Here is a 15,522-nt window from a genome sequence, read left to right as displayed (position 1 = left end):
TCAGTGAGTGAGTGAGTGAGTGGTATTTTACGTTTATAGATATAGATGACAGCTTCTGGTTACAAAATTCTTGGAGAATAGCAGTCTATTAATGGAGACATACATATAGAATGAAGCCTTCATTCTGCAAAGGGCTAAACAAGGTAAATTGAGTGTAATGTTTCCCTGTTGAGGTCTGTAGGGGACATGAAACACATTTATATAAGCTGAATGCCTCTTTGGACTGATAACACAAATTTATGATTTATTAGCCCTTTTGGGAGAACAGTGCTCATGCCAGAAGGTGAAGAACAGGGATCTTGCATCTGAGTAGACATATCCAGACAAAGAGGGTTTCTTCACCGTGTGGGCTTTTATGCTAACTAGACCTGAAAGTTTCAGCACTCACATCCAAGCACAGCTGTGTACACACTGATGCAACCACCCTATATTCCTGCCAGGTGGATCAACCCTGAGATCTGTTTTGTTTGAGGGTGGGTCCTTATTATAGCCTGAAACTGTGAAGAACTGAAAAAGAAGTTAGGAAAGCCCTGGAAAAACAGGACAGGTTGCTTTTGTTTCTTTCGTGATCCTTCAACCCCGGGCCACAGTCAAACAAACTCAGTGTAGTAATAGAGGCTTTAAAACACTGATACTAAACACCCTATTTTTCAAATATTCTAGGTGCTTACTTTGCTGTCTTCTTTGGAACAGCATACTTTCGGTAAAAAAATACCTGAATTCTGTTGAAACAGTCATATACAATATTAATATTGATTTTTTTCCCATGTATGATTGCCAAAATCCTTTTACATATTTATCCCAAATGGGTTGGGAAAAACAAAGTGACATGATCAGTTATCATAAATAATGGCCCCAAGAATAAAAGTCAGAAAGGAAGTCATACACCAGAATACAAAGCAAAGGCCAGAAGTTCTGAAAATCTCAACTAACTGAACTGGTTACTTGAACATGTGACCTTAGGGAAGGTCTTCAAATTAACACACTCATCTAAATTAAGATAATATCGTGAAAGTGAAAGTTTGATCACGACAGAGTGGTTTTACATTCCTTGGGTTAAGTAAACATGCAGCCTCTTCCCATACTATTAACTTCCCATGTAAGATTTACCTCTCAAGCCCTGCTCTCTGTGCACCTGCCTCCAGGGGTGAAGTGGGTGAAAAGCAGAGGTAGGGCATTTCTGCTGGTGGCACCTTGCCCCTGGAATGTTCTTCCCCTGGTGCATACTTTCCATTAGGTGTAATGCCAAAACGCACTGTTTTACCCAGACTTTGAATTAGGGGTTTTATCTTATCAGCTTTTCAATAGTCTGCTCTGCTTTATGGACAGTTTTTATGCTGCTTATGTCTAATAATTTGTTTTTAATTGCTGCCTGAAGCATATGAGCAGCATCGGTAGCATATAAATATTCTAAATAAAATATAATCACAAACTGAACCTGGGGAGCTGAATTTGAAATTCAAAATAAAAAGCGTGTAAAACAGTAACAACAAACTTAATACAGTGGCAAATGAACAAAAAAGCTGCAGAGAAGGTTTTCCTAATATTTCAGCATTGTGTGAATGCCCAGACAATATTTAAGCATAACATTCGCAAAAAGAAGAAGGGAGTATAATATATGTGCTGCTGTGAAAGGCCTAGCCTAGAATCTTGCCTTACCTGTGCAATGACTTCAGGGTCCATTGGTCGGTGATTGTTAAAGCTCTTTGACCTTCCGGCAGTCACATTTTTTCGGATGTGGGGGCTGTCTATCCTGTTCTTCAGAGAAGCGTGTCGGCTGAGGGAGTTGAGGCTGCCATGACCACTGATAGAGCATGTGTCCGGTACCTCCTTTGGAAGACTTTGGCTCATAATGGGTTGTGAGGAAGGGCGAGAACTAGCCACAGCTCCTGGTGGGCCTGGTTCTCCCAATGAGCTAGGCAGTCCATGACCATCACTTTGACGAAAAGCTCTTCGTATGCTGCCAGACTCAGGTCTTTTTCTTTGCCTGTAATCATAACAAAGCACAAGCCTTTTTTTCCTTCTTTTTTGTAAAACAGTTATCACAACACAAACAATTCCAGAAGAACAAGGGAAGGTATTGAGATCACCTTACAAGCACTCCGAAATAAATTCACTCTATTTGTAATAACTAGGTTGATTTACCAGCAGGCGTTAGAACTCCTGTCAACCACAACTGTCCTCAAAAGCATTTCACATGGTTATGAAGAAAGCACTTCGAGAAAAATTATGCTTTTGACATGGACTTCAGAGTCACAACGAACAGTATTATGTACGTTTGCTGGAGAAAAGATGACTTGGGATATCTTTAAAATCTCAGTTGGATGAACCATTGCCCTCACACATCAAGACACTTGTTCTGTGAAAAACACAACACTAGAGAGAAATTATGCTGAAACATGCATAGCTGGGAAAGTTATGTAACGAAACCAAGAAAATGGAAATGATACAGACGCACTGGCAATTCCCTTAACAGCAATTGAGACCACAATGCAAAACAATCAAAGGAGACGATAGATTCCCAAATACTCAAGGAACAGCTTAAAATCTGTACTAACCAACAACAGACGTTTCTTTGTATAAAACAGAAAAGCAGATAACGGCTCTTACTTATTGATATTTGCAAGATAAATATCTGCAACATGGCTGCCACTCGGGCAGTTGGAACCAGCTCTGGCTGTCACTTTTTCTTCAGTTGGCTCAGAATTTACTTCCACTTCAGATCTAGGGCTTGATCTTTCCAATGTGCCATCCTCCCTAGGAAAGAAGAGTTACAGCCTGAAGCCCTGCGTCCTGTCCTCAACATATACCACTTTTTCTTATTATTACAAGAAGTAATTTACAACATCCATATTACAATATCCAATTAAAAGCATCACTTATAGGCCATACGCTGCCCTGGGATCCTTAAAACAACCAATCTGCAATCTGTGATAAAGATGTTCTAAATCAGGGGAACTGTATTAAGTTCATCCAGAATTCTGACGGCATGCAGTGACTAAAGTTTGCAATCCCCCCAAAGACTTCCTCTTCTGCAAAAGCACCCCAGTTCTTCCAAGCACCCCGCCCCAACAGTCTTAAGATAACATACGTGTCCTGAACAACGATGTACTGATGAGGTATCAAACCATCAATTCCATTATGACGGCCCTCCCACCAGTCATCCGAGGCCCGGTGATAAAGCAAGAGAGACGCTCCTTTCTTAAAGGACAGCTCACGTGCTGTTCGGCCGCTGTAGTCAAATCTGGCTATTGCTTCAATGGGTTCACATTCTACAAGAAAGGGGGGAAAAACACATTTTTAATGGAAGTTCAAATTTATAAAAGGCTTACGAAGTTTAAACCAGTGCTCTTCATTTTTAAAAATATAAAACAGAACAGATTCATGTATGCTGTCTGTGGAGATAATAGAGATCAAATGCAATTTAGAACCAGGTTAGCCACAAACATGTTAGATACCTCCACATGTTCAGTGCAATCAGTACAAAATGTTCACAGCAGTTTATTTGGTCTGGAGTCACCAAGAGGCAAGTATGTTCTTTAAATTCTGGTAGGGTTCCCAGGCAGACTCTAACCCTATGCTAAGTGAAGACTTATTTAGACTGATAGAGACAGGATAGAGACAGCCATGATTGAACCTCTGTGTGCCTCATGTCACGTGACCTAGAAACCAGAGAACTCCAGCAGAGATAATGCCTTCTACACTCTTTGCCCATAGGTTGCCCTAGACTCTACTGCCTGAATATATGGGTAGAAATCCCCAGTGTCTTACAAAGCATGTTAATCAGCCTATTCTATGACCAAGGATGGTATGAGGTCAATGGGCATCTTTCTTCCATTCTTCAATAGGAATCAAGAATATAGACGGAGGTGTGGATCTGCAAGAGAATTTCCATAGAATGAAGGATTTTGGCCCACAGAACATGTATTTCTACATTTCCTCCTCCCTCTGAAGAATGAAATGGGCATTTTGCATTGCAGCAGGAAGGGGATGAAAGAAAGTTCTGCTCCACAGGCAGAAAACCTCTCCCCACCTGAACAGCTACTCTGTCTGCAGTTTAAGAGCATCTTCAAATATCTGAGAAATGTACATATAAAAGCTTAGATGCAGATCAAAAAAATGTGAGAAGTGTGAGAAATGAAACGGAATACAGTTCACTGTGGAAAACACAGTTGCTGTTATATTAACAGCACACATTATTTATTCTACTGGGTGAAAGGTTTTTAGGTTAAATAATTTACAGTGCAATTCCTTGCAGACGTTACCCCAGTCTAAGTCCACTGAAATCAATGGACTGACTCAGTATAGCATATGTGCATTACCTGTGTCTGGCATAAGGCATACAGAACCATACACATAACCTCTTCCATACCATTGGATCAAAAAACAAACAAATACATGAGTAATAAAATGAGCACCCATGAATAGGAAGCTCTTTAAGTGATTAAAGAATAATTCGGAGCTGGGAAGCAAAAGTTTAGTGGTGCCTGAGGAATGGAAGTCCTCTGGTTCCCAAGATGTTTCAGCTGAAATGTACCTGATAAACATTTTGCTTGCTTATAAATCCCCCCCCCGCTCCCCCCCCTCCGCTCTTTGAGGCCAATTTTCATCCCTTCCTTTTTTTGATGGTAAATTTTGTTCAGCTCTGAGGAACATACTCATCATAAGGTGGATTTTTGTTGATTTCACTCAGCTTGAAAGACCTTTCATCGTGCAGTAAGGCACCACGAAAGAATCTTACAGTAGGCAACAGAACAGCCATTGAAAATTATCCTTCAGGAAAAGTGTATGCTCAAGAAAGGTGTCCTTTCCAAAGAAAGATCAATGGTGTTCTAGGCATCATCTCTCAGGAAATATAACATGAATTTGGAGTAAGCAAAGCCAATAAGATTAATCCCCAAGGCTACAAAGACTGGCCCAGGGCCAATCAAACACATCTGGTGGATTGAAACTTCATTAATGGATTTTCCAGTGACAGAAAGAGACGAAGATTTCCTCAAGCCAAGCATTTCAGAAAAGTTTGTGGACAGAAGGTCTGAGTTATCAGCTCACATCAACCATCAAGGTGCTCACTAGGGTTGACAGATCAATCACTTGTGTTTTTAAGCTCTGAATTTGTTTCAGGTCAGACTCCTTGGACTGTACAGTTGACTATTCTAGCTCTTTCTTTTCCTCTCTCGTTTAGTTGCTGGCACTAAAGAATACATCCCCCCCTTTAAACGCTCCTTTCTGTGTTTTATTACAAACAAGGGAATCATATATTTCATTAGCAATTGTTTATTATGCCAAAATCAGCAGGATTCTCAAGTTTCTTAACTTCCAGTGTTTCTATTTGGATTTTGGCTTCAGCTAAACAAGGGACATTGGATGTCGCTGAAAGGAGGCCTGCACTGCAAGGCTTGCACTGGGCTGGGGATAAAGATCAGAAGTAGCTACTAATCCACCCTTCTGTATGGAAGAGCAGCCAAATCATTTTTGTTCATTAACTATCTCTCAACACACCAGAAGAGGTTCCAAAATCAGTGCAATTATTGCCCTCCTGAGCTGTCAGCACCTGGCACAAAAAAATGGAGCTCTACTGTTAGGAGCAATAAACTGGCTCGTTCATTTCTCTATCCTCAGGTAGAACACCTTCAACATAACACTGTAAAGCCTTTATCAAAAGTGATAGCGAATAACTCACTTCTTAATTATCAAGTATCATATGCAACAGAATCCAAACTGGGGAGGGGGGGAGGATTCTCCTTTCCCAAGTTCCAAGTTCTGGGAGTTATTACCTCAGGAATTATTCCTTACTGACGTTAAGGACTTCCCTCAAAATCAGCACTAGAGCCCATACAGATCCACAAAAAAGGTTTTATTTAAAATAAAGAAGAAGAGGAAGAAGACGAGTTTGGATTTATATCCCCCCTTTCTCTCCTGTAGGAGACTCAAAGGGGCTTACAATCTCCTTGCCCTTCCCCCCTCACAACAGGGGCTTACAATCTCCTTGCCCTTCCCCCCTCACCCTGTGAGGTGGGTGGGGCTAAGAGAGCTCCGAAAAGCTGTGACTAGCCCAAGGTCACCCAGCTGGCGTGTGTGGGAGTGCACAGACTAATCTGAATTCCCCAGATAAGCCTCCACAGCTCAAGTGGCAGAGCGGGGAATCAAACCCAGTTCCTTCAGATTACAGTGCACCTGCTCTTAACCACTACGCCACTGCTGCTGTAACGTCAAACATTTCTTTGGTAGGGTTGAGGAACACATAAACACACATATACAAAAGAAGTAGGTATAGTCATTCAGACAGTTTGTTTTGGCTCTCAAATGGTTCTATGACCAATGGTGAGTTGTTTGGGTCCCTGCCTAGAATCCCCGTGTCTACTGGCGTAAAGTAAGAAGGGTCACAGCTCTCTCCTCAGGAAGCTGGTATTCCACTTCAAACTGACCAGTCTCCCTCAGGTGCTTTCCTGCAGCCAAATCCAGGAGACCTCCCTTTAAAGAAGAGTAAACAAGCCCCAAAGACAAGTTCCTAGGGTCACCCTAATTTTATATATTCAGTAGCCCTGACAGGTTTTTGAGCTCAGACCTCTTTTCTGGAGTCTTCCTCACTCCAACTCTCTGCAGAGAGAAAAATCCCACAGCATTCCAGCTGCCTCTTTTTCTCCTCTCAGGTAATTTCCCCCCAGCCATTCAGGACTGGGCAGGACTTAACTATTTCACTGCAGTTTCTCACTGGAAACCACTTCCCAAATATGGGCATTTGTCACACCATACACAAAAGGGAGAATGGAGCGCCCAGTCTGAAGGGTCTGCCTGATTCGAGTGTTGTTTGTTTATGTGCTTCAATTGCATGTTATCGTTTAAACTGAATTTTTAATTTTTTAAATGTTCTAATGTTCCTATGTTAGCTGTCTTGTTGACCTTGATTGGGTACAAAGTGGGCATAAAAATGTTTTAATTAATTAATTCATAAACAATATGCTGACAGCCCATACAAAAGAACCACCAGGATGATAGAAAGGAAAGTCCAGAGATCACAGCATTTTTAGTTTAGCCCAATATGTTCCTAACATGTCTGTTGTTATGAATCTGTTGAATAAATCCCGAAGTCAGCCACAAAAATGAAAAATCTTGATGGATGCATTAAGTATGCCACCAGTGGCCAAGAAAAAAATTAGCCCATTATTAAAGTATTTCTCTTAGCAATACAAGGGTAGAACAGCAGCTCAATACAACAGGGCAACTGACCCCATTAAGAAACATGAGGATGGATCCTGTAGTTAAAGAAGAGCAGTCTGGAATTATATCCCACTATTCTCAACCAAAAGGAGACTAGAAGTGGCTTGAAAACTCTTTCCCTTCCTCTTCCCACAACAGACACCTTGTGCAATAGGTAGGGCTGAGAGTTTTGAGAGAACTGTACTGGCCCAAGGTCAGCCAGCAGGCTTCATGTGTAGGAGTGGGGAAACAAATCTGGTTCTCTAGATAAGAATCCACTGTTCTTAACCACTACATCATGCTGAAAACAAAAAAAAATGTTTTATCCATTTTGATCTCATTTTTAGACTTAGAAAATCTCTGTTTTATTATCATGAAAGCAATTCACTAGTATAGCGGTTAAGAGCAGTAGACTCCGATCTGGTGAATTGAGTTTGATTCCCCACACTTCCATATGAAACCTGCTGGGTGACCTTGAGCTAGTCACAGTTCTCTCAGAACTCTCTCAGCTCACATAGAGGCAGACAACGGCAAACCACCTCCCAACTTATCTTGCCCTGAAAACCCTATGAGATTGCCAAAAGTCAGCTGTGACTTGACAGCACTTTCTACCACCACAAAATGTTAACACCAACATAGAAAATGGATTGTTCTAGCTCAGGGGCCTGCAACCTGCGGCTCTCCAGATGTTCATGAACTACAAATCCCATCAGCCCCTGCCAGGATGGCCAATTGGCCATGCTGCCAGGGGCTGATGGGATTTGTAGTTCATAAACATCTGGAGAGCCGCAGGCTGTAGACCCCTGTTCTAGCTAATAAATAAAATAAGCTGCTTATTACTATTCAACTGCAACTTATTCTGATTCATACAATATGCTTGCACATAGTTTATCTTCATATCTACATGAAACTTCTGTGTTGACCCAGCTATGGGTAGTTCTGATGTAGATTAGTTCACAGCCCTGAGGAATTCTGCAGACTGTATTCAACAGCTTTCAGGCCCTACATCTGAAATGCAAACTAAAATGGTCCAAACTGGCTGAGGTCTGTCAGCACATTTGGTAGAAACAGAATTACTCCCAACAATATATCTGCCCCACATATGAAGCACTGTCTGATCATATCAGCATTACTTATCAGATCAAGTCAAATTCCTGGTTAATGAAATCATGCTGATTGTCCAATGCCATCAAATGTGCACTCACATACATTTGTACCAAATCCGCACTAGGAGAACTGAGAAGGCAAATGTATTACATCTACATGAAACAGTTCATGTATTCACCTTGGAACATTTGCTATCAAAGACACATTTTATAAACTCCGAGTGCAGCCATTATTCTGAAGATGGAATTTTCTCATCTCATCCTAACTTTGGCAGAAGCTGGGAGCATCCTAACCAGGGCAGCTTTGAAGTAGCCATCTGACAGTACTCACCATCATCGCTTGTGTGATGTTCAGTAGTCATATCCTGAGCTACATCTTCTGTGGAGGCAGTCTCCCCATGAGGGCTTTCACTGCAAGACAAAGAGGGAATTACATTAGAAGGATTTCTATCCTTTTAGATTTTTGCCTTGATGTTAATTCTGCCTTGATGTTAAAGACATAGCAGGGCTATGTGTGAATTTTATAGAATGGATGGGAAGAGGAAGGAGAGGCAGCAGGGGCACACCCTACAGTGGCATTCTGAAAGTCATAGGAGTAGTCTATCTGCTGGTAAAACCTGGTGTCAGCAATGGTGTGCTCTGTGTGTGTGCATTTTGATTGAGGATTGTCTTGGTTTTAGCTATTACAATACAGAGGATATTGCTGGATTACATCAGTGGTCCATCTGGTCTAGCATTCTGTTTTACGCAGTAGCCAATCAGGTCCCCAGGAGGGTCAGACAAGGAGAGCACCTAACCCTGCTTCTGTCTCCCAGCATTCATATTCAGAGGTTTACAGCCTCTGTAGATAGAGACTCCCTTCAGCAACCATTGTTAGCAGCTACAGATAGACATCTTGTGCTATGTTACACTTCCCACTAGACTCCAAGAAATTTAAAAAATGTAAAATGTAGTTTATTATTTAGTCTATCACCCAGGGGACTGACTAAACCTACTGGTATCCTAGTAAAAATTCAGATTTGTTCCCCCTGGATGCACAATTCTAGTTCTTTGTTTTAAAATTTCATTCCACTGTTCTCTTAGTTAGGCCTGAATGGCAGGTCATAGATGACATTTGGCACAAGTTTCTAAGGGATATTATTCTTGGAAAATGATTAAATGTCATGGGCTTAAGGCAGATGTTTATGAGTGTACTGCTTCGAGATCAGTTCCCTTTCTCCCTGAGGCATGATTACAGAAAATGGGAGGTCTGAGTGTTTTTCTTGTATCCTGGCTCATGAGCTCAGTGTTAGCATTATTTGGCTCAGTGGATATGGGAAGGCTGAAAGGGATATAGGAGGTACACAGAGGTCTTCCATTCCCCATCAATGGCTTGGCATGCAGACTGCCCATGAACAAGCAATGGAAAGAGAATAGAGCCTATTTTTTATCTTGGTGGTGGTGGGGATACCTTTAGGTTTGGGCAGGGCATATGCGGAAGGCTGGAACAAGTTTGACATTTTCTTAGAACAGGGGAAAGAAAAGTAGGATAATTCAGCTTTCTTTTCTTCCTGATACAGAAGCTATATCCCACCATTATTACATCAAAAACTTGTTATACATTGGTTTTTGTTTCTAGCTAGTTCACTGCATTTTTTTGGCATTGAGCACATTCAGAGTACTATAATTCATGTTGCTATGATGAGAATTGATATTCATGTTTAAAAGAAAAGTTTGCCAGTGACTGTACGTGCACACTGAATGAAATTCAGCATCTCGTTACAGAGAATCCTACAGAGAAACTAGCTTTGCTAGAGCAAAATCTGTACAAAGTTGTGCCTGTCTGGTAAGCCTAACAAAGAAAATTGGGGAAAGCTGGGTCTCAAGAAAAGACTGAGATGTGCTAATGCAAGAGTTCCAGATCCAATGAGATATGCATGGACCAAGGCCATATTAGGGAGGGAAAACAGTCTCACCTTGTTAGCAAACGGCTCATTAGAACAAATCTTGAGGCGTACTTGCTAACAAGGTGATTGGGTTCAGCTGCAGAGAATCAAGTTCTCCCCATGGCAGTGTCTTGATTGGATCCTGAAGCCTGCCGTTGGTGCTGGACAGAGGCATGAAACACGGAGTTTTCAGTATGATTTGGATTGGGGAAGAGGGCTTGACTTGGGGTGAGAGTTTGGTTACAAGGTAAAAACATGTGGTTCTTTTTTCTTGAGACCTGACAGCATGGGATGCTAGGGTAATAGCTGGTTTGGAGGTACAGAAGACTGCCAGGCTTGTTTAGGATTTTTAATGAGCTAAGCTTTCTTGTTTTCTTATTCTGTGCTATGTGCCTTTTAAAGCTGTATTGTAGAATACTATTTCAATAAATATTATTGCTTTTACTTGTGTGGTGTTTTCTTGGTCTTGGGATTAAATCTAAATCAGTACTTTGACCAAATTTGGCATGGGTACTGTATGATTGTTTTGGCTGGAACTCAGCAGGCAAGTGGCCAACCTTGCAAAGGTAACTTTCAGGATTAATACCTGGATAAGGCTAGAGATTTGGTTCCTCAGTCTCTGCTCTTAAACTAGAGGAACTGGTGGCAGCCCTGCCTGGGGTGCAAGGGAGTCTGACCACAAAATGTGTTTTGGTTTCCATCCCAAGGGGTCTCTAGACTGGGACCCCATGACCATAAAAACCTATAACTTTTTAGAAGTCTTCAAAAGGTGTATCTCCGCAGAAGTCAAGACAGTCATCTTATAGTTTATAAGGCAGGATAAAAGTTTTAAAGCTCCTAGCTAAAGCTTCATGAAGACTGAGAGATCAGTCAATAATGTACACATCAGCTGATTAGAGAAAGCACACATAATCAAAATCTAATACTGTCTAATGGGGTACACAGTGTGAAAAGTACAAGCACATTTCATTTCTTTCTAATGCTCAGCCACTTAGGTGCTGCAATAAGAAAGTTAACAGGAATATGTATTGTCAAAGGCTTTCATGGCCGGATTCAACTGGTTGTTGAAGGTTTTCCGGGCTGTGTGGCTGTGGTCTGGTAGATCTTGTTCCTAACGTTTTGCTTGCATCTGTGGCTGGCATCTTCAGAGGTGTATCACATAGAAAAGTGTGTAACAGACTGGACACAGTGTGTAACAGACTTCTCTCTGTGATACACCTCTGTAGATGCCAGCCACAGATGCAGGCAAAACGTTAGGAACAAGATCTACCAGACCATGGCCACACAGCCTGGAAAACCCACAACAACCAGTTAACAGGAATAATTTAAGATGAGAAATTCTACTTTTTTTAAAAAAAAAAGTGAACTTACTTAGCCACTAGGGGACCCCTGTGCCACATGCAAAGCTTTGTGGTCAAGAACCCGAATACAGCTATTAGGCAACCTAATTGATGCTGTCCACTAGTTAGCAGTGCTCCCTCTAGCTCAATTACTCTGCATTCCAGCAAAACATTCTCTTTTCAAAAAAATATGTTGGTGAATTCAGATACTTGAGTGCTTTTTCTAAGAACCACTAATCCCCTGGCCTAACCATCTTGTACAGGATAGCTCCATGCACCTGGTCCTGCATATCACAACACGTATTCACATGGTACAGGCTACATCAACTGCAGAAGTTTTCTGAAACTTCTCTACTGCAGGTTGTTCTATAGTACTATGGGCAAGATCAAGATGCGCTTGGACATCTACATTGAATCTGAAGTCAGTTCATTATAAGAGAAGATGGCCATGTGAATCAACCAACTGATGACAGAAATGGATGTAGTGACATGAAAAAGTGGACCACTGCCAAGAGTAATGTCCTTTCCAGATATATACTTAGGATGATTGCCATTTATCTTATCTTCCATAAAATTAACTGCAAGTTGTTCAAGGCATTCTACAGGCTACTGATTAGAAGCCTGTTTTGACAGTTCTCTCCCCTTCCCAGACTGGGTACAGGCTCAGATGCTTCTTACTGAGGGGACAAGCCAATACTCAAGTGATAAGATTCTTCAGTTACTTGATCTCCTTAGATATTAGCCTCTCTTGAATGACAGTTCATTGACCCCACATCTAAGTCCATTCCTTTGCCATTTTTGTGCTGGCAATTACACTATTGCATCTTTCTAATCACAAGTACCTTGAGTGAGGCTTCTCCAGCATAAACAGTTTCAGGCCTGAAAACTGAGAGTCTTGTAGTGCAGGGTGTCACCCTGGCCTAAGTAAAGGATAATAATGCAACCAAATTCCTTCTGAAGCAGTTTTTCACAAAACGTTTACATACAAATTCAGGCAAACGTTTCACTTTTAGGTACTTTCAGCTCTTCTCAGTTGACATCCCCACAACTTTAGAAACATCCTTAAAACTCAAACTGCTGAAGTAGCAAAAGGCTCCATTTCTCAGCCACGTTGCCAGCTGAGAATTCTACTGTCTGATATTCTGTGAGCTTCAACCAAAGGCACTAATAGAAGCCTATTATTACAGTCTTGTGACTGCAATGGACTTCTGTGTTGAAACAGTGGGAAGGGGAAAAAGATATCACTTTAGCTAATATACAAGCTTCACTTTTTGTAAATGCAAATACTAGAAAATAATTTGCAGCAAGAAACTCAGTGCTATGTTGAGAAAAATGCTGCGGAGGAAAGGCAAAAGGGGCATTTTGATGCTCTGTCCACTTTTAGATTATCCTTCCCTTTCAGTACATAATTGATAAGGGGAAATGGCTCCCTTCCCTGGGGCAACAAACCCACCCCAATGATGATGGGAGTTGATCCAATCCCATTGTTTGCGGATGATTTCAGGCTGAATGTATAGCCAAGGCCTCCAGTGAGAAGGGCTAGAGAGAAAGGGAGGCTTGAGTTTTCCTGCTGGTCACTGCCACCTTGAAAATAAACTGTGCTACAGCTTTCTAGGTTCAGCTACAGTCAGCCTTGTCTCCACAGTAAAGTCACTCAGGACATGCAGAAAAATGAGAAGAATGTCAGTGATTAACTCAGGCAACATGTCTGCTGAGCAGGTTTCACCAGCAGATTAAGGCAATTACATCAATGTCCTTATAGGCAGTTTCATGGACTGGTCAGAAGGCATTAGTTTTCTTAAGCAGAACAAAGTACACTAGTAGCAGCTACTTTCTGTATACGGATGGCAAAATCTGTGATACTTCAGTGGAAATGACAACTGTTTAGTAACAGCATAATGCACATCAACAAAACAGAATAACATTTTTTTAAACTGTAAAGGGATACTATTGTTGAAACATGTCATTTACTGAACAGTCTAGCTCAGTCCCTCCTCCCACTTGTCACTGAGTTCTTCCTACCGTACCAGTAATCCTCAGTGCTTCCGGCCCGGGTGTACACAGGGCCTTCCAGCTCCCTTGGTCCTGGGAAGACGTTTTCATGCTGGATGATTATAGCTTTGATCAGCTCATTAACATGAGCTTGGCAGGAGACCTGATCGTGGCCTTCAGGCACTGACATCAGCGTGGGTCCAAAGCAGATGGCTAAGTTGTAGGGATCCATCATGTTCTCTTCACTGAACTGCGATAAACTAGAAGACAGAGAAGGAGGATGCTGAAAACAAAACAAAAAACAATGCCAACCACTGCCAACAGATAGATCCTGCAAAAATGGATAAGCTCTGTCTTGTCAACTTTTTAAATGTGGTCCAACATAGCAAGAATATCTTGGGGCAACTTAGCAGAAATGATCACCACCCAGAACTCTGAAAATATTCAGTAAATCTAAATCACCCAAAAACTTTTATTGTGTTTTTCCAGGTTTTTAATATTTTAAATTTAAGCCCAGAACAGCAGTCAAATCTCCATGCCATCTCTGTCTCCCAAGCACTCCTGGGTGAAAGCCCTCACTTTGGTGAAAGTGAGAAAGCAGGAGGAGAAATGGCCTGATCCTTCTGGGCTTGGACAGCAGAGGTGGCGGTGGCGGGGGGAGCATGCACGATCCTGTATGCCAGGTTAAGCAGCCCCGCATGCATGATCACCTCAACCATTGCCATCAAAGCCCTTCGGGGCTTGGATGGGAGAGAGCGGGGTGGTGTGGGGGAGGAGGCCAAATCCTACATGCAGGGCTGATGTAGATCAGCTCTGCATGCAGGCTCTGTTTCCCACCAGTGTTTCCCAAGCCCTGTGAAGATTGAGAAATGCCAGAGGGGGCAGCTCTTTACAATTTCAGATTTGGGTTTTTTTAATCCTAATATTTTAGGTTTTTCTATTTGGCTTTACTGAGTTAAAAACATCCGAACCTGAAATTTACCGATAGTTTCTACTTGTGCTCAAGCCTAGTATTTACTGAAGAAAACGGAACCCTTTCCTGGATGCAGAGTCTTAGATCAAATTCAGTTGTTGTTACACGGATGATCTTTCTCTGGCACATATGCACAGAATGTATACTCAGAGCATTTTCCTGCTGGTTAACACATTCATCCCTTTAATAAACAGTCAGCACCCTTTCCATTTTCTGAACATCTCTTCAATTAACACATAGGACATTTGTTAAAGGAAGGGTGGGAGGAAGAGTGTCACAACTCATTCCCTTTTAAGGAGGTTTATTCCCCATGCAGATTGAATCTGATTGCCAGGGATTCATTTTTTTGGCATTTTGTTCCATGCACCCTGCCTGGATAGCAGCTGCAGCAGCAAACACCTTAGCCAAGAAACAAATGAAAGTATGACTGAACCATGGTGCCCTACAGTTCACAACACAAGACTTGTAAAGAACCTGGCAACCAAAATACCCCTCTGATTTTTTCCATTTGCACCCTTCCTCACAGCCAAAACTTCTCACTCTTTCAGCTGCGTAATAACTGCTGAGAATGCTAAAACCTCCTGCCAGCATTCAGCACATAATGCCAGACACTGACATTTTGAGCATTCGTCAATGTGACACAGTGAGAAAGTCTGAAGTTCAATGAGATTTAGAGGGGCAGCTCTGCTTTGAAAAGGCTCTTAACTGTCATAAGATAATCTAAATTCTGACTGCTGTTCAGAAAGCTCCGTCTTCACCTGTCAAGAGAACAACTCAAAAGCAACTATTTTTAATATACAACACATTGGCCCTGCCATCCCTTACATTTGTGAAAACCAACTCAGGTGTTATACCTTGGTATCAAGCTCAGACAGCAGGGTCAAGAACAGGCTTTTGGGTCCCCATTCTGCTGCTACCTTTCTGGGGCCGATTATGCACAAGGTGTCTGCCACACTGAAGGTGAATGTCCGTTGGGGGGAAATTTC

At 41.8% G+C, this 15,522-nt stretch overlaps 1 protein-coding gene across 5 annotated transcripts in view; it reads right to left on the bottom strand.

The window, feature by feature from the left end:
- Positions 1–15,522, bottom strand: part of SRGAP2 (SLIT-ROBO Rho GTPase activating protein 2) — a 259,927-nt gene that overhangs the window by 9,982 nt on the left and 234,423 nt on the right. For all 5 annotated transcript variants that reach the window (XM_048496312.1, XM_048496314.1, XM_048496315.1 and 2 more), the window contains exons 18-22: positions 13,599–13,823; positions 8,638–8,717; positions 3,092–3,272; positions 2,611–2,757; positions 1,660–1,987 (exon numbers count right to left, since the gene is read on the bottom strand). In XM_048496312.1, coding sequence (XP_048352269.1) covers positions 1,660–1,987; positions 2,611–2,757; positions 3,092–3,272; positions 8,638–8,717; positions 13,599–13,823 — 961 coding nt within the window. The remainder of the gene's footprint in view (positions 1–1,659; positions 1,988–2,610; positions 2,758–3,091; positions 3,273–8,637; positions 8,718–13,598; positions 13,824–15,522) is intronic.

This window comes from Sphaerodactylus townsendi, linkage group LG05 (genome assembly GCF_021028975.2).
Source record: "Sphaerodactylus townsendi isolate TG3544 linkage group LG05, MPM_Stown_v2.3, whole genome shotgun sequence".
NCBI classification, from domain to species: Eukaryota; Metazoa; Chordata; class Lepidosauria; order Squamata; family Sphaerodactylidae; genus Sphaerodactylus; species Sphaerodactylus townsendi.
Note: the sequence above shows the minus strand (reverse complement) of the source record. Positions and strands in the feature narration are given on the sequence as shown.